Here is an 18,631-nt window from a genome sequence, read left to right as displayed (position 1 = left end):
TAACATTTACTCCTTTGATCAGGCTTTCTGCCTTTCAAGTGAGTTTTGTCCATTTCTTTGTTTTGACACTTATTTTGTTAACCATGCTTTTATTTTGCCGCAAACAATGTAAAGCAGGAAGTGTTGGGGGGTTTGTGGAATAAATCCACAAAGTAACGTTGTTGAGAAAAGGACAATAAATGAATCCATGTAATAAATTTTCAATCATTGATGTCACAATTTAAAAAGATACAAACAACTAACTATCAGGACACCTTGTGTCTCGTGCTCTACTCTGAGAGTGGGTGTGCTTGTAGTGTGTGCTCCCGATCACAGCCAGGCTCTGATTACTTGTGTGGAAAAAGTAAGTTAGAGTAGTTGTTAGTCAAAAGTCTGCATGTTTTAAAAAAATGTGACCTCTATGAAAAGCCAGAAATGGGAAGACGTTTGAAAAAATGGCTGACCTCCTGTATAGTTTGCCATATGGCTCCAAGAGACATCATTGTAAGTCTTGGCCTGTTGTTACATACAGTGCCTTGCGAATGTATTCGGCCCCCTTGAACCTTTCAACATTTCGTCACATTTCAGGCTTCAAACATAAAGATATAAAATTTTAATTTTTTGTCAAGAATCAACAAGTGGGACACAATCGTGAAGTGGAACGAAATTTATTGGATAATTTAAACTTTTTTAACAAATAAAAAACTGAAAAGTGGGGCATGCAATATGATCCGGCCCCTTTACTTTCAGTGCAGCAAACTCACTCCAGAAGTTCAGTGAGGATCTTTGAATGATCCAATGTTGTCCTAAATGACTGATGATGATAAATAGAATGCACCTGTGTGTAATCAAGTCTCCGTATAAATGCACCTGCTCTTTGATAGTCTCAGGGTTCTGTTTAAAGCGCAGAGAGAACCATGAAGACAAAGGAACACACCAGGCAGGTCCGAGATACTGTTGTGGAGAAGTTTAAAGCCGGATTTGGATACAAAAAGATTTCCCAAGCTTTAAACATCTCAAGGAGCACTGTGCAAGCAATTATATTGAAATGGAAGGAGTATCAGACCACTGCAAATCTACCAAGACCCGGCCGTCCCTCCAAACTTTCATCTCAAACAAGGAGAAGACTGATCAGAGATGCAGCCAAGAGGCCCATGATCACTCTGGATGAACTGCAGATAACTACAGCTGAGGTGGCAGTGAAAAATAATATTTATCATATGAGCCCATATTGTAACTTTTCTTGTTTTAGATGTGATGACGTTTGTTGCCTTGCTCTCTGGTGTCATCAGAATTACTAGAGGTGTTTAGAAATATATGAAATGTAAATCCTGCCTTTTCACAAAAATGATTTATTCTGACTGATAACTTTGTTTCTTCGCTCAGGTCAGTCACAGATCCTAGAGATGGAAAGCGAGTTGCCCTCAAAAAGATGCCCAATGTCTTCCAAAACCTTGTTTCTTGCAAGAGGGTATTTCGAGAACTGAAGATGCTATGTTTTTTTAAACATGAAAATGTGAGTACTGCCATATTTAAATCCCATAAAATTTTAAATATAAACAGAATAAATACATGAATAGTAAACCTAAATCCTTTATAACAGTGATCCCCAACCTTTTTTGCGCCACGGACCGGTTACGTGTCAGAAATATTTTCGCGGACCGGCCTTTATATAAATAAATAATAGATTTATATAACTAAATAATACATTTATATAAATAAATAATACATTTATAACAAATATATGAATACGATGAAATAAAATGATACGACTGGCATAAAAACAAGTATAAACGACATTAAAATAAAACTCACCATTACATTGAATTAGTGGGAGCACTGAGCTTGTTTCTCAGAAACGAGCCGGTCCCATCTAGGCGTAATCGGAGACAATGAGACCCGAAGTGGTTAAGGTTTGTCTTTTAATGCAGGATGCTTGGTCTCCATGTGCCGAAGCAGTTTTGAGGGCTTCATTGCCTCGTTAGCTAGCCTGTCGCCACATATTATGCAGAGTGGGCTTGGCGCGTCATAGTCTTTTAAATGCAGCTTTCCTTTTCTTAGAAGTCGTAGCCTCTTCTTCTTCCGTCTCCTCATTGGGCTTTTTTTCCCTTTCCGAAGAAGCTTTCCAAACATCTCTGTTTCTTGCTCATTTTTGCTTGCTTCGCGGGCTCAACTGAGGTGACATGTCACGTGACCGAGACGAGCGTCTTGACCTGAACCGACGGATGTAATTGGGAGAGAATCGCCAATTTTTTTATATTTTTCAAAATAAATACTTACCGTATTTTCCGCCCTAAAAGGCGCACCTAAAAACCTAAAATTTTCTCAAAAGCCAACAGTGCGCCTTATAGGCCAGTGCGCCTTGTATATGGATCAACTGATGAATTTGTTGATCCATACTGGTTGTACACAGTGCTCTGCCAAAATGTTTCAGTACGTTTTAGTACGACTAGTAAATTACAAGGTCGCATCGCTTCCCAGCATTACGGCAACTGTAGTCAGGGGGCGTCACCGAATAGCTGTTGTACCCGCGAGGCTATTTCATGTCAAAATAGGCTGCTCTGTTAATGTTTCGAGTAAATCTACGGATCGATATGGAAGGGAAACATAGGTAAGTAGTACCAATGCGTTAGATCGAACTTTAGTCAGTTCCGATCATTTTATAGGAGATCGTTTGAGAAACGCGATTGTTTACACTTTGCTGAGGCTCATGGGAGATTGCAAGCTGAGGCTCGTGAGACTTTGCGGATGGCTAATGCTATTGCGATAGCTGCTATACGTACCAGGCTATTTCATGTCAAAATAGGCTGCTCTGTTAATGTTTCGAGTAAATCTACGGATCGATATGGAAGGGAAACATAGGTAAGTAGTACCAATGCGTTAGATCGAACTTTAGTCAGTTCCGATCATTTTATAGGAGATCGTTTGAGAAACGCGATTGTTTACACTTCGCTGAGGCTCATGGGAGATTGCGAGCTGAGGCTCGTGAGACTTTGCGGATGGCTAATGCTATTGCGATAGCTGCTATACGTACCAGGCTATTTCATGTCAAAATAGGCTGCTCTGTTAATGTTTCGAGTAAATCTACGGATCGATATGGAAGGGAAACATAGGTAAGTAGTACCAATGCGTTAGATCGAACTTTAGTCAGTTCCGATCATTTTATAGGAGATTGTTTGAGAAACGCGATTGTTTACACTTTGCTGAGGCTCATGGGAGATTGCGAGCTGAGGCTCGTGAGACTTTGCGGATGGCTAATGCTATTGCGATAGCTGCTATACGTACCAGGCTATTTCATGTCAAAATAGGCTGCTCTGTTAATGTTTCGAGTAAATCTACGGATCGATATGGAAGGGAACCATAGGTAAGTAGTACCAATGCGTTAGATCGAACTTTAGTCAGTTCCGATCATTTTATAGGAGATCGTTTGAGAAACGCGATTGTTTACACTTTGCTGAGGCTCATGGGAGATTGCGAGCTGAGGCTCGTGAGACTTTGCGGATGGCTAATGCTATTGCGATAGCTGCTATACGTACCAGGCTATTTCATGTCAAAATAGGCTGCTCTGTTAATGTTTCGAGTAAATCTACGGATCGATATGGAAGGGAAACATAGGTAAGTAGTACCAATGCGTTAGATCGAACTTTAGTCAGTTCTGATCATTTTATAGGAGATCGTTTGAGAAACGCGATTGTTTACAGAGGGCTCGTTGGTTATTGGCTAGTGGATGCATACCGCAACCCTAGTCAACCTCAGTTTGATGCAGTATAGCTTCTATTTTATGCGCCTTATAATCCGGTGCGCCTTATATATGGACAAAGTTTTAAAATGGGCCGTTCATTGAAGGTGCGCCTTATAACCCGGTGCGCCTTTTAGGGCGGAAAATACGGTACTCATTTTTGCTAGCTTTGCGGGCTCGACTGGGGAAACATGTCACGTGACCGGGACGAGCGTCTTGACCTGAATTAATTGATCGTCGATTAAAACATTTTTTTTTTTTTTTCTGTGTGGCTTGGCGGCCCGGTACAAAGTGACCCACGGACCGGTACCGGTCCGCGGCCCGGTGGTTGGGGACCACTGCTTTATAAGATTTGCAGTTGTGCACGCCTTCTGTATTTGTGGATATTGCTCTTTCAGAATGAACCAATCGCAAAGTTACGTAGGCTACTGTATATAATTAAAAGGTTGAACTGAGCTAGCACAATTTCTTGTCATCTAAAGCATGGTTGACGCATAATTAATAGAGATGCACCGATCCGATATCTGGATCGGATATCGGCCCAGATATCAACAAAATTGATGGATCGGGTATCGGAAAATGCAGCCGATCTGTGAGCCGATCCTTTCCTTAATCTATTGGGACGCGGGCTACGTCATACGTCAGCAGCACGTGTGCCGCGGGACGCGGCTACGTCATACGTCAGCAGCACGTGTGCCGCATGCCACGAGAGTTTTCTAAACAAACGCAAACATGGAGCGAACGAAAGAGTCAGCTGTGTGGAGGTACTTTAAACTGAACACGCCAACTAGCTCGACGGCAGTTTGTAATGTCCGCAAAGCTAATGTTGCCAGGGGTGGTGGTAGTACTGCCAGGTATAGTACTAGTACTAAGCGGAGCTTGTTTTCAGGGAGCACTTCTCATTGCTGCTTAAATGAGCATTTAGAGCATCAACAGGTCATGAGTGATGTGGAACGGCACCTAATGTTTACATGTTTACTATTTATTTTAATATTTGGTTACTGTGTGCTTGATCACCCTTTCTATATTTGCCCAGTGCAGTTTCAGCTGCAACATTTGTATTTTTTTTTTAAGAAGTTTGTATCCTAATTTACTTGAATTTAAATGCTGATACACTTTATTGCTGCTGTTGCACAATTTATGTTACAAATAAATAGTTCATTGCATGAATCTGCTTTATCTTGTTACATTTTGTCTTAGGAATGAACTGTGTAGTCATGCCTGATGCCATTGCCTTTAGTCTTTTCTGTTCCACATGTAGAGGTATGTAGCTTGTTAAGTCAACCATAATATCGGATCGGTATCGGGTATCGACCGATACGCAAAACCACGGCATCGGTATCGGTATCGAAACTGAAAAAGTCGGATCGGTGCATCTCTAATAATTAACCACTAGAGAACCCACAGATTGTAGTACAAGAAAGATCAGTGCTCCTGTAGTGTGTTGTGTGAGTGAAATGACCAATGCATATACTTGGAAAGGGGAATCTGGCTCAGAAGTGTCCCGCATATCTTTGTGTAGACTTGGCATTACAGCAAAAGTAATGGAGCACTCAAAAGGCTAAGAAAATGATAAAGTTGAAGAGCAGTATCCTCTTTAACTCATTCGCTGCCATTGATGCATACGTATGTACACTGCTCAGAAAATTTAAGGGAACACTTTGAAAACACATCAGATTTCATTGGTGAAAAAGAAAATGTTGGATATCTATACTGATATGGCCAGTTAAATGTCTCAGGAACAAAAGGATGCCACATCTTTTGATGGAAATAAACGTTTTCAGCCTACAGAGGGCTCAGTATATAGACACCCCAAAAATCTAAGTGAAAAAATTATATGGCAGGCTCGTCCATTTTGCCTAAATTCAATTTCTGCAGCTCAAAATTATTTTCAATATCTTGTGTGGCCCCCCCGAGCTTTTATGCATGCTTGACAACGTCGCGGCATGCTCCTAATGAGACGACGAATGGTGTCTTGTGATATGTCCTCCCAGATCTGTCTAAGGGCATCAGTGAGCGCCTATAAAGTCTGAGGAGCAACCTGGCGGCATCTGATGGACCGAAACATTATGTCCCAGAGGTGTTCTATCGGGTTTAGATCAGGTGATCGTGAGGGCCATTCAATTGTGTCAATTCCTTCATCCTCCAGATACTGTCTGCATACTCTTGCCACATGAGGCCGGGCATTGTTGTGGATCAGGAGGAACCCATGACCTACTGCACCAGCGTAGGGTCTGACCATGGGTGCAAGAATTTCATCCCGATACCTAATGGCAGTCAGACTGCCGTTCTCTAGCCTGTAGAGGTCTGTTCGTCCCTCCATGGAAATCCCTCCCCAGACCATCACTGACCCACCACCGAACTGGTCATGCTGAATGATGTTGCAGGCAGCATAGCGCTCTCCTTGGCTTCTCCAGATCCTTTCACGTCTATCACAGGTGCTCAGGGTAAACCTGCTCTCATCTGTGAAAAGCACAGGGCGCCAGTGGCGGACTTGCCAATTCTGGTGTTCTATGGCAAATACCAATCGAGCTCCACGGTGCTGAGCAATGAGCACAGAGCACACTACAGGACGTCGTGCCCTGAGGCCACCCTCGTGAAGTCTGTTTCTGTTTGGGCAGAGACATTCACACCAGTAGCCTGCTGGAGGTCATTCTGTAGGGCTTGGGCAGTGCTCAACCTGTTTCTCCTTGCACAAAGCAGCAGATATCGGTCCTGCTGATTGAATGAGGACCGTCTACGGCCTTGTCCAGCTCTCCTAGAGTAACTGCCTGTCTCCTGGAATCTCCTCCATGCTCAGGAGATTGTCCTGGGAGACACATCAAATCTTCTTGCAACAGCACGCATGGATGTGCCATCCTGGAGGAGTTGGAGAATCTGCACAACTTCAGGAGGGTTAAGAAATTGCCTCATGCTCCCAGTCGAGATAATGACTCTAGCTAAAGCCAACACTTGTGGAAAAACTGTTAAAAAAGATCAAGAGGAGGAACTTGATATTGCCTCCACCTGCAAAACCAGTCCTGTTTTGGGGACCATCTCATTGTTGCCCCTCTAGTGCACCTGTTGTTAATTCCATCAACACCAATGCAGCTGAAACTGATTAACAACCCCTTTTGCCACGTACCTGACCAAAACCTTATCAGAAAAGTCTAATTGAATTCATGCCATACCCTAATAAAAAACTGTTCCTTTAATTTTTTTGAGCAGTGTATATACGTCAAAAGTCGATTTGAACTGATTTAGTGCACAGCATACTAAGTGATATTTGAATAAGTCTAAAGAACATTCATAATAAATGTACAAAGGCTACTTGAACAATGTCTTAAAAAGAATTACATGTCAGTGTCAATGCAAAAATGGTAAGTATTGCTGACTAAAAAAATTAAAAAAGTGAATATGAGAACCAGGGTATCATTTTTAGGAGGGATGAGCTTGGTTTTGATCCAATCACACCGCACATAGAGTAAAAAAGTGAGGCAAATGTGGTCTCAACCGTGTGTTCATGCTCTCTCCTCAGGTGCTCTCTGCTCTTGACATTCTGCAACCTCCACACATTGACTACTTTGAAGAAATGTATCCTTCATAATTACAATTGCCTTGACATCTTCTGTTAGTAGAACTGAAACTTTAAGGATCTGTTTTACAGAGGATTTTGTTAACCATAACAGGCTTGTTTTCAGTCTCTTACTTGGATGTCTCATAGTAATGACTTTTATTCAAGATTCAAGAGTTTTTATTCGCCTTGTTTGAGCGTGCCAAACAAGGAATTTGACTTCGGTAAATCACAGCCTCTGTTCAACATTTAGGTGACTAACAACACTCAGGACATGTGAAAAATGGCAAATTTTCTCAAACATCCCCTGATCTTAAACTCCCAAGAGGGCAAGGAAAAACTCAAAACTCCAGCTAGGGGAAATGAGAAACCTTAAGAAGAGACCACAGATGGGAGGGTCCCTCTTCCAGGATGACCAGGCTGCAATGGATGCAGAGAGGACACATAGTACAAACAGTGTAGACAATTAAAAAAAGGTGTGGAGAGCAGGATGTTATTGCACAGTAATGACTCTGAGACTCTAAGAGTGGTGTGAGTTCATCAGAGCAACAGCCTGGGGGAAGAAGCTGTCTCTGTGTCTGCAGGTTTTGGCGTACAGAGCTCTATAACGCCGTCCGGAGGGGAGTAGTTCAAACAGACTGCAACCTGGGTGAGAAGGGTCTGTAGAGATGTTCCTTGCACGTTTCCTGGTCCTGGACAGGTACAAGTCTTGGACAGATGGGAGGTTGATTCCAAATATCTTTTCTGCAGTCCTGATTGTCCGTTGCAGTCTGTGCTTGTCTTGTTTGGAGGCCGATCCAAACCAGACAGTGATGGAGGTGCAGAGGACAGACTGGATGATGGCAGTGTAGAAGGTCTTCAGAAGCTCTCGCGGCAGGTTGAACTTCTTGAGCTGTCTCAGGAAGTACAGCCTCTGCTGGGCCTTCTTCCGGACAGAGTCTATGTGGCCGGTCCATTTCGGGTCCCGCGAGATTGTGGTTCCCAGGAACTTGAAGGTGTCTGTGGAGAGAATAGTATTACTGCGGATAGTGAGGGGTAAAAGTGGTGAAGGGTCTTGCCTGAAGTCCACTGTCATCTCCACGGTCTTGAGCGGGTTCAGCTCCAGGTGGTTTTGGCTGCACCAGTGGACCAATGGTGTGCTTGCTGAAAGTGAACGGTGTAACGACCTACTTAACTGATGTGAGCCTCCTGGGGTTTAACCTTTAGCATTAATTCCAGCATCTGTCACGCGCAGTAGCGGTTTTAGGCACGGGCGACACGGGTGGCACCCCCCACCCCCAAAAAGAAATTATTGTGTGCCGCAAAGCGGTTTTCTATTTTGTCTATCGATCTATCTATCGATATATCTATCTTCGTATGATCATTTTCAAGATTTTCCTTTATAAATCATTGGTTCTTCGGATCAGTGGTTTCAGTTGAATATATCATATAGCAGACAAACGCAGTGATATTTGAGAAGTGAAATGAAGTTTATAGGATTTACAGGCAGGTGCATAAATTGGGGCACCCTAGTTGTTTTACTGATTTGCCCAGGGAGTTATTCAGTATAGAACCGCCACTGGTCATGCGTGACTGACTGATGACACATAGAGTTAAGTCAGTTCAATTAAGAGTACTTTTTAATATTAATAAATACCTGAAACATGTTATTTACCGTAATTTTCGGACTATAAGCCGCACCGGACTACAAGCCACACCAGCTAAAATTCGGGAATATTTTAGTTTTTTTCTTATGTAAGCCGCACCGGACTATAAGCTGCACGTGCGCACGAGTTATTTCCAAAGAAAGACAGTACACAGACAGCCTTTTTAAAGTTTTAATAACATACTTTAACATGTCTTTCTAAACGCTGCCTGTGACGCAGCAGCAGTACCGCAGCAACACGGAAGTGTGCACGCGAGTTATTTACAAAGAAAGACGGTACACAGAAAGCCTTTTTAAAGTTTTCATAACATACCTTAACATTTCTTTCCAAACACTGCCTGTGACGCGGCAGTAACACAGCAGCAATACGGAAGTAACGCAGCACTAATAGGGCTAGTTAAAAAAACATACCAATAAAAGTAAAAAAAAGAACTGTCTTCATCTTCCTCCTGTGCACTGAAACCATCGAAGTCTTCCTCCTCAGTGTCCGATTGGAATAGCGTTAGATATCCTTCGCCACACACTTTCTCAGTCTCTTTTGTCGTCGCTTTTATCCATTTCTTCTAGCATTTTCCATGATGAGGGTCTGTTCATGCTAATTTTATTCATGCACGAAGCGCTAAGTTACATTAGCTCCAGAGTAGACGGGACCGGGAAATAAAGGGTGATGCAACACAATGTCATCAACATCGACTGCCTTTAACTTAAAAGCGGCATCATATGCATTTCTTTTGTCCCCCATAATGACGGTTTGTGTCTAAAAGCTTCCTTTCTTCAGTAATGTCTGTCTTGATCTCGTTCTGTCTATTCTTTGTGTGAATTATACGGCACTATTTGCCTGGCGGACATGCGATCAACACACCACTCTTCTCCCCAGTGACCGTGTCACACATGTATCCCTCCGCCTAACAAAGCGGTTGCCGCACAACAGCCTTTTTACGAGTGTATAAAAGTGATCAAGTCATCTCAAAAATCACGAAAAAATTCATAGATAAGCCGCACCGGACTACAAGCCGCAGCGTTCAAAACTTGAGCAAAAAGTAGTGGCTAATAGTCTGAAATTTACGGTAGATGTTTATCAATGAAAATATACCCTTGAAGCGATGCTTAGGGACCATTAAGGACTATATATAAAGCTCACACAATTTAAAGTGATATTCAGTATTCATTACTCCAAAGCTGTTATCCAAAATATACCTTTCATGTCAGAAAGTTGTTATGAATGTCATCTCTCATTAACTTTTTAATCACGTGCATCCCTGTCTAACCTTTGGAAAAATATATAACACAATGTGCAGAGTTCTCAAGGTCTCTCCATTTGTTATTTTGGGATTGTGGACTTGGCACAGCTGACACTCATTCAACGAGTAATTTTGGCCTTCACATATTTGATAGTAAGATGTCATCTCTAGTGGAACACCCTCTAGTCCACTTTCTAGTTCCCCAATTGGAGAAAAGCAGATATTCATTGAGTAGTAAATTCCAGAATAAATAGACGCAGATTCCTGTTTGATACCTCAAGCTGATACCAGTCACAGAATGTCTCTCTCACCAACCCCCGCCTCCTCCCGCCCTCTCTGTCTTTATCTCTCTTGCTTTTGCTCTCTTTTTCTTTCTCAAACTCGCGCTCTGGTTCAGTCTGGCAAGCAGTGTTGTGAAAACTTAATATGCCGCATTGCACTGCAGTTTGGAGTCAACGTGAAGCATTCTCAATCGTACATTAGTCAATCAATGCAGTGCTAAAATGTTTTCCCTTTATTCGTCAAGTTCAGTAGAACCAACTATGACTTTTTTCCTAGACTCAGTAAATTGATCAATATTTTCTATTGTATACCATCAGTTTACCTCGAAGAACAAGAAGAGATGTGTAATGTAGGGCTATTGAACATTTGTGGTATTATTTCATTGATTACCGTATTTTCTGCACCATAAGGCGCGTCGGGTCGAAAGGTGCAGACTCAATTGCAGGCGAAAGAACCTAATCCACACATAGGGCATACCGCATTTTAGGGTGCATGCGCGTCAAGCTTTCTTCCAGGTAGAAAGTCTAGTTTTCTTGAGTGCCCAGCCCTGCTTTCTGTTAATACTTGATAAAGACTTACTTTTCAACTTTAGTGTCATGTCTGCTTCTGGGTCCGTATCCAGCTTCACACGTGAGAAGAAAGTCTAGTTTTTTTGAGTGCCCATCCCTGCTTTCTGTTGATACTTAATACAGTGCTACGTCGCGTTTCGTTTATCGCGGCTTCACTATATCGCGGATTTTTTTTCCCAAATTAAAAAAACATTTAAAAGTCAAAATAAAACAGCTAAATTGAGGAAACGTGTCTAACCTTTAGGACAATGTAGTATTGCTCCAAATGTTCGTTTACATTGCTTTACAAGTCCGTTTTCGCGTGTTAGAACGATCGCGAATTAGCATCTTTCCGCTAACTCGTTACCCTGCCCTGTACTTCTTGTTGGAGACCGTACTTCGCGGATTTCACTTATCGCGGGTGGTTTTTGGAACCAATTATCCGCGATAAACGAGGGATTACTGTAAATACTTTTACTTTTTAACTTTCGTGTCATGTCTGCTTCTGGGTCCATATCCAGCTCCACATGTGACCATTTTGCTGTGTGTATATGTATGTATTCATCCATTCATCCATTTTCTATTTCTTATCCTCACTAGGGTCGACTTGGGCAAAAGGTGGACGCTTGACACTTTTTCCTGCTCGTATGCCTGCTCGTATGCTCTTGATTATGTTTTCTAATTTGCCTTAACTTCCAATTGCCCAGATATGTGGTGACTGAACTGATGCAAAGTGACCTCCATAAGATCATTGTTTCACCACAGCCCCTTAGCTCAGACCATGCTAAAGTTTTTCTCTATCAGATTCTACGAGGTAGGATTTTTTTTATTTTTTATTATGATTGGTGCTAATGACTCCACTGATTTAACATTTACAAAAAAACGTTTCCACACGTGTTGTATGGGTGCTTCAAAATACTGCACTGTGAATGTGTTTTGACATTTCATTTTTGTGGTCAACTATCACTAGGACTGAAGTACCTTCATTCTGCTGGCATTCTTCACCGAGACATCAAACCTGGCAATCTTTTGGTCAACAGCAACTGTGTATTGAAGGTTAGTGGGCATGGGACACAATGGAACAGTAAGGCAGATTCCGTAAATTTTGCTGTATACCGAAACCATTTGGGTTTGATCCTAAAGATTAGTATGATAAATCTTGAGAGATTTTTGCGGACATTATGTGGACCTATGAGACGGAGATGAACCTCTTCCAAAATGATGGAAAGAACAAAATGGAAAAAGAGAGCATCTGCTCATGATCTTTTGAGCTTACACACTGATCTTTGTTCTTGTGGGACTGTCTCAATATTATTATCTCCCTGGCTTTTGCACATGATAGCTGTAGCAGCAGTGAACTCGGACGACAGTAAATTTCTTCACTCGCTATTTGTTTTGTAGTTTAAGGAAGGTATAACTGAACTGACCGGGAGAGCCTCATCCTCCGACAAAACAGTTGTATAACCCTGGAAGTAAAAACTGCAGTGTTGTTCTCATATTTTGTTGTTTAAAATCTACCGTAAATGTCTTCACTTAACAGCAAAAAATATGGAATTGAAATTGTAATATTTGCTTCATTATTCTGCTTCAGATCTGTGATTTTGGCCTGGCACGAGTGGAAGAGACTGATGAGTCGCGGCACATGACACAGGAAGTGGTGACACAATACTACCGGGCTCCAGAGATCCTGATGGGAAGCCGTCACTACTCCAACTCCATCGATATCTGGTCTGTGGGTTGTATCTTTGCTGAGCTGTTGGGGCGAAGAATCCTCTTTCAAGCCCAGAGTCCCATCCAACAGGTAAACAATGGAACTTAATATACACATTGTGTTCACTATATGCATATAAAATGTAACCTAAACAACTGCATTGGTTTCTTTCATTTGATCAATGTCAGACAAGTTTGATAGTTTCCCTGGTGAGCCTATTGAAAGGAGAATTACTAATGAGGTTGTTCTTGCCTAAGCAATTTAAGCAAGCCTGTCTTTATGTTCTATCTAATCTAATCTAATCGAAGAGGGAGGAAGATCTTTCGGTTGATAAAAAGCACAAAATAGTCCAGAGCCTTGTGAAAGAATGAAAACACCAGACATTTTGAGAAAACTAGGTCCTCGTACAGTTAAAAATGAGCGTGAAACTCAGCGAAAATGGCTTCATTCTGATGAAAATTTAAGGAACGCTGTGGGTATAAGCAGACAATCTCGTGGTGTTGCCCCCATCTCCTGACCTCAACCCAATTGAAAGGAAGCTCGATAGGGGTGCACAGCACAACATTTTATTCGTTCTTGCATCCTCCAATGAGGTACATGAATCAACTCTGCATGGACTTAGAATCTCAATGAATGGGAGTTGATAAAGCGATATTCACAACTGCCTGAACCAATCATTGAAAAATGAGTGATCAATAATTGGACACACTTCTGTTTTATGTCTTAAGTAAAGAATCAACTTTTCTAGCTTCTCTAAAAACAACAGGGGTGTCAAACTCTTTTGTCGTGGGCCGCATTCTAGTCATAGTTTCCCTCGGAGGGCTATTAAGACTGTCAACATCTTCTATATAGTACACACAATAAAGGCTACAAAATCAATGAACAAAACCAGTAAAAATATTTCAAATATTTTAAAAAGACAAATGGTAATACAAAAAAATGCTAGCAATATCTCTATTTTTTAAAAGTGAAGACAATTTGTAATTTTAGTAATGACACAAAGTCGATGTCAAATTTGTCTTCGTGGGCCACATAAAATGATGTGGCCGGCCATATCTGGCCCCTGGGCCTTGAGTTTGAAATTTATGGTCGAACCGGAGGTTTGGGCCATTAACACCTATTTACCGTATTTTCACGTTTATTAGGCGCGGATAAAAGTCTTAGATTTTCTTCAAAATGTGCGGCGCGCCCTAACATGCAGTGGTCCCTATGTGTGTTGTTGTTGTAAGGCCGACGTATTAAAGAGTGCCATGAGAACGTTAAAGGGAGAATTGTGGCCGTGGATTTGCAGTACGCCCCGCCCTGTGTGTGTGTGTGGTGTTGTAAGGTGGACGTAGTAGAGAACGCTATGAGAACGTTAAAGGGGGAAGTGTGGGCGTGGATTGTATATAAAAGAACGGGTACACGCGTCATGCAAAGATTCGTTGTTGTAACAACTGTGAAAATGGCAAAGAGACACGCTTATCAAGCACCGTTTAAACTGAAGGCCATCAGCTACGCGGAGGAGCATGGAAATCGAGCAGCCGCGAGAGAATTTGAAATCAACGAATCGATGGTTCGCAAGTGGAGGAAGCTGGAAAACGAGCTCCGACAGGTCAAGAAGACGCAGCTGAGTAAGGCAAGGTGGCCCGAGTTGGAGGAAAGACTCGAACAGTGGATCATCGAGCAAAGAACGAGTGGGAGAAGCGTTTCGACAGTCACCATTCGACTAAAAGCAGCAACTCTAGCAGAAGAAATGAAAATTGAACATTTTCAAGGAGGTCCGTCCTGGTGCTTTCGTTTCATGAAACGGTGCCATTTTTCCATCCGGACCAGGACTACGTAGGCGCAGCAACTTCCAGCGGATTATAATGAAAAGCTGGCCATCTTCCGCTCCTACTGCAGCAAACGCATCGACGACAAACACATCCAGACCAGCCACATCACCAACATGGACGAGGTGCCGCTCACTTTTGACATCCCGATGAATCACACTGTGGAGAAGAAAGAGCCCAAGACGATAGCGATACGCACAACGGGATGCAAAAAGTCTTCTTTTACTGTTGTGCTTGGCTGCCATGCTAATGGACAGAAACTGACTCCTATGGTGATTTTTAAGAGAAAGACTTTGCCTAAAGAAAAGTTTCCAGCAGGAGTCATCATTAAGGCAAATGAAAAGGGCTGGATGGATGAGGAAATGATGACTGAGTGGCTGAGGGAGGTGTATGTAAGGAGACCAGGTGTTTTTTTTCCACTCATCACCATCGCTGTTGATCTGTGATTCTGAGTGCCCATCTCACAGCTGATGTGAAAAAAACAAGTGAAGCAAATGAACGCCGAGCGTGCTGTCACCTGTGCTGAGGTGTTATGGATGCCCAGGATGCTTCAATAGCGGCCTTTAGCTCATTTGCGTTGTTGGGTCTGGTGTCTTTCAGCTTCTTCTTCACAATACCCCACAAATTCTCTTTGGGTTTAAGATCAGGGGAATTGGCAGGCCAATCGAGGACAGTAATGCCATGGTCAGTACACCATTTACTGGTGGTTTCGGCACTGTGGGCAGGTGCCAGATCATGCTGGAAATGAAATCATCATCTCCATAGAGCTTTTCAGCAGACGGAAGCATGTAGTGCTCTAAAATCTGCATTTACTCTGGACTTGATGAAACACAGTGGACCAACACCAGCAGCTGGCATGGCTCCCCAAACTATCGCTGACTGTGGGAACTTCACACTGGATTTCAAGCAACTTGGATTTTGCTCCTCTCCAGCCTTTTCTTCAGACTCTGGCGCCTTGACTTCCAAATGAAATACAAAACTTGCTTTCATCTGAAAAGAGGACTTTGGACCACTCTGCAACTGTCCAGTGCTTCTTTTCCATAGCCCAAGTCAGACGCTTCTTCCGTTGTCTTGAGTTCAGAAATGGCTTGACCATGGGAATACGGCTATTGTAGCCCATTTCCTGGACACGTCTGTGAACAGTGGCTTTTGATACCTGGACTCCAGCTTCAGTCCACTGTCTTTGAAGCTCCCTCAAATTCTGGAAGCGACTCTTCTTCACAATGCGGTTAAGGCTGCGGTCATCTCTTTTGGTTGTGCAGCGTTACCTGCCACATTTCTCCCTTCCAACAGACTTTTTATGGATACGCTTTGAAACTGCACTCTGTGAACAGCTTGCTCTTTGAGAAATTTCTTTTTGTGTCTTACCCTCCTGATGGAGGGTGTCAATGATGGTCCTCTGGACAGCAGTCAGATCAGCAGTCTTCCCCATACTTGTGATTTAGTTTACTGAACCAAGCTGAGTGTTTTTCAAGGCTCAGAAAGCCCTTGCAGGTGTTTCGAGTTAATTAGACCATTCAAGTGATTAGTTGAATACCTTACTACAGGGGTCTCAAACGCCAGTCTTCGGGGGCCGCATTCCTACACGTTTTCCAAGTTTCCCTCGTTAAACACACCTGATTCAAATGATCAGTTCATCCTCACGTTCTGCAGGAGCCTGATAATTGAATCAGGTGTGTTTAACGAGGGAAACTTGGAAAACATGTAGGAATGCGGCCCCCGAGGACTGGAGTTTGAGACCCCTGCCTTACTAGTATACTTATTCATGATATTCTAATATTTTGAGATAGGATATTTAAATTTTCTTAAGCTGTATGCCATAATCAGCAATATTAAAATAATAAAAGGCTTGCAATATTTCAGTTGATTTGTAATGAATCCAGAATGTATGACATTTTTGTTTTTTTAATTGCATTACAGAAAATAAAGAACTTTATCACAATATTCAAATTTTCTGAGACAGTCCTGTATATAAAACCCGTGCCCTATTATCCGTTGCGCCCTATGTGTGTGTTAAACACAGTCATGGCACACAACTGAGACTGTGCCTTTTATTACGGTGGGCCTTTTGAACGTGAAAATACGGTAATATTTAGATTTGGGTCTTGTTTTAACATAAAGGCTGACTTAAGGGAGCGCTAATAGTCAAGTCCCTTGACTTTTTTTTTTTTTTGATTGGTTTCCCTGGCATGACTCTTTTCTAATGTGCTATATCTATGTGCCTAAATATTGTCACTGAAATGAAATGAAAATTTAATTCTCTTTCTCAATAGCTGGACTTGATCACTGACTTGTTGGGGACTCCTTCTATGGAGGCGATGAGGACGGCGTGTGAAGGAGCTCGTGCGCATATTCTCAGAGGACCTAACAAACAGGTAATCAGGAGGCTCTTGTAAGGAATTAGTTTTTCTGTCTGACATGCTGTGTTGTCACATGATGTCTTTGTTTTGCTAAGAACCTTTGGACACTTGAACAATGAATGTCAGTACACCTAAAGTGCAAGTATAACACCGGTGGTTCACTATTGCAGAATACATTTCTTTGCTTTTTTTCATTTTGCCAGCACTGTTATTTGATAAATATTTAAATGTATAGAGTATTGATTCATATATGTGTTAATCTGCCTCTTGGTGTCTTATGACCAATAATACATATGTACAGATTTGAACTTAAATCAACAAACTAAGTGATGCGATTGAATTAAACAAAATATTAGTTGTCTTGTCATTCAGTATTTCATGGGAACTGCCATTGGGCGTGACCAATAATGTTTGTCGTGTCAGACCAATACATTTCACTAGTGGGGTTTTGTTTAAAACAATGTGGGTTGGCTTCTACTCTCACTTGTCTATATCGCAAAGTTGGGCTTGCGACTAGAATTTATTTTTTTGAATTAAGGATTAGTTGTGTGTAATAAGCACTATGCAGAGGAGGATTACAGAGGCTTCAAAATGGAACTGTCTCTCTGACACTGCACTGAAGCCTGGGAACGGTGTCTCTTTCTCTTGGGTGGAGGATACGGAAATGGGTTTCCTGCCACTGTTCAATCAGCTCTTTGAGGCATATGGAAAGACTTCCAGTGTGGAGGATGATGCGGAGGAGTCGACTAAGACCTTTCTAAAGATAGTTGGAGAACTACCATGACGATGACTTCCCGCTGCTCAGGCTTTGCGACCTGTCCCTTTTAGTGGTGGAGGCCCTGGTGACTTATAAAGTGTTGTGGGTTGTAGCTTCCCTGATGGTTTGTGAGGCTATTTACACTTATTGCAGAAATGGCTGCTGCTTCATGATAATAATAATAATAATAAATTATATTTATAACGCACTTTATATTCGGGGGAATCTCAAAGTGCTACATGGCAGATAAAAAAACAAGAAAACAAAACGAGGACAAGTATAAAACAACTGGACGACAACCAAGATATGAGAGAAATTACGGAAATGCTAAGGTAAAGAGGTGAGTTTTAAGTCCAGTTTTGAAAGAGTCAGTGGATTGGGGTGCTCTTAGGTGGTCGGGGAGGGAGTTCCACAGTGTAGGGGCTGTATGGCAGAAGGCCCGGTCGCCCATGGTGCGCAGCTTGGTTTTCGGAAGGTGGAGAAGGTGTGAATTGGATGAGCGGAGGCTTCGGGTGGCAGGTTTTGGGGCAAGGAGTTCTTTGAGGTATGGGGGAGCATGTCCGAGGATACAATGGTGAGTGAGGAGGGCGATCTTATAATCAATTCGGAATTTGATGGGGAGCCAGTGCAGAGAACGGAGGATGGGTGTGATGTGATTGCTTTTCCGCACCCTCATCAGGATCCTAGCAGCGCTGTTTTGAATGTACTGAAGCCTCTGGAGGCTCTTGCTAGGGATCCCGATGAGTGCGTTACAATAGTCTAGCCTTGAGGAGACAAAGGCGTGGACAAGTTTCTCAGCATCCGTCGGGGTAAGTGTGGGGCGGAGTTTGGAAATATTTCTGAGGTGGAAGAAGGAGGTTTTGCAGATGTGTTTTATGTGTGACTCAAGGTTGAGTTGAGGGTCCAGTTTCACACCCAGGTTGGTGACAGTGGCTGAGAGGGGAATAGTGAGACCGGCGAATAAGATGCTTGTTATTGGGCAGGTATGGATCTGATGGGGAG

General features: G+C 42.4%; 1 protein-coding gene across 5 annotated transcripts in view; it reads left to right on the top strand.

The window, feature by feature from the left end:
* Positions 1–18,631, top strand: part of nlk2 (nemo-like kinase, type 2) — a 61,664-nt gene that overhangs the window by 2,395 nt on the left and 40,638 nt on the right. For all 5 annotated transcript variants that reach the window (XR_005099957.1, XR_005099956.1, XM_037268421.1 and 2 more), the window contains exons 2-7: positions 1,366–1,495; positions 7,236–7,291; positions 11,695–11,801; positions 11,958–12,043; positions 12,579–12,788; positions 16,786–16,887. Coding sequence is in view for 3 of the 5 variants with exons in the window: in XM_037268421.1 (XP_037124316.1) it covers positions 1,366–1,495; positions 7,236–7,291; positions 11,695–11,801; positions 11,958–12,043; positions 12,579–12,788; positions 16,786–16,887 (691 nt within the window). In the remaining 2 variants the exon portion in view is untranslated. The remainder of the gene's footprint in view (positions 1–1,365; positions 1,496–7,235; positions 7,292–11,694; positions 11,802–11,957; positions 12,044–12,578; positions 12,789–16,785; positions 16,888–18,631) is intronic.

The sequence above is a fragment of the Syngnathus acus genome, chromosome 13 (genome assembly GCF_901709675.1).
Source record: "Syngnathus acus chromosome 13, fSynAcu1.2, whole genome shotgun sequence".
In the NCBI taxonomy this organism is placed as follows: Eukaryota; Metazoa; Chordata; class Actinopteri; order Syngnathiformes; family Syngnathidae; genus Syngnathus; species Syngnathus acus.
The sequence above is the reverse complement of the archived record's forward strand: the minus strand, read 5'-3'. Positions and strand labels throughout refer to the sequence as shown.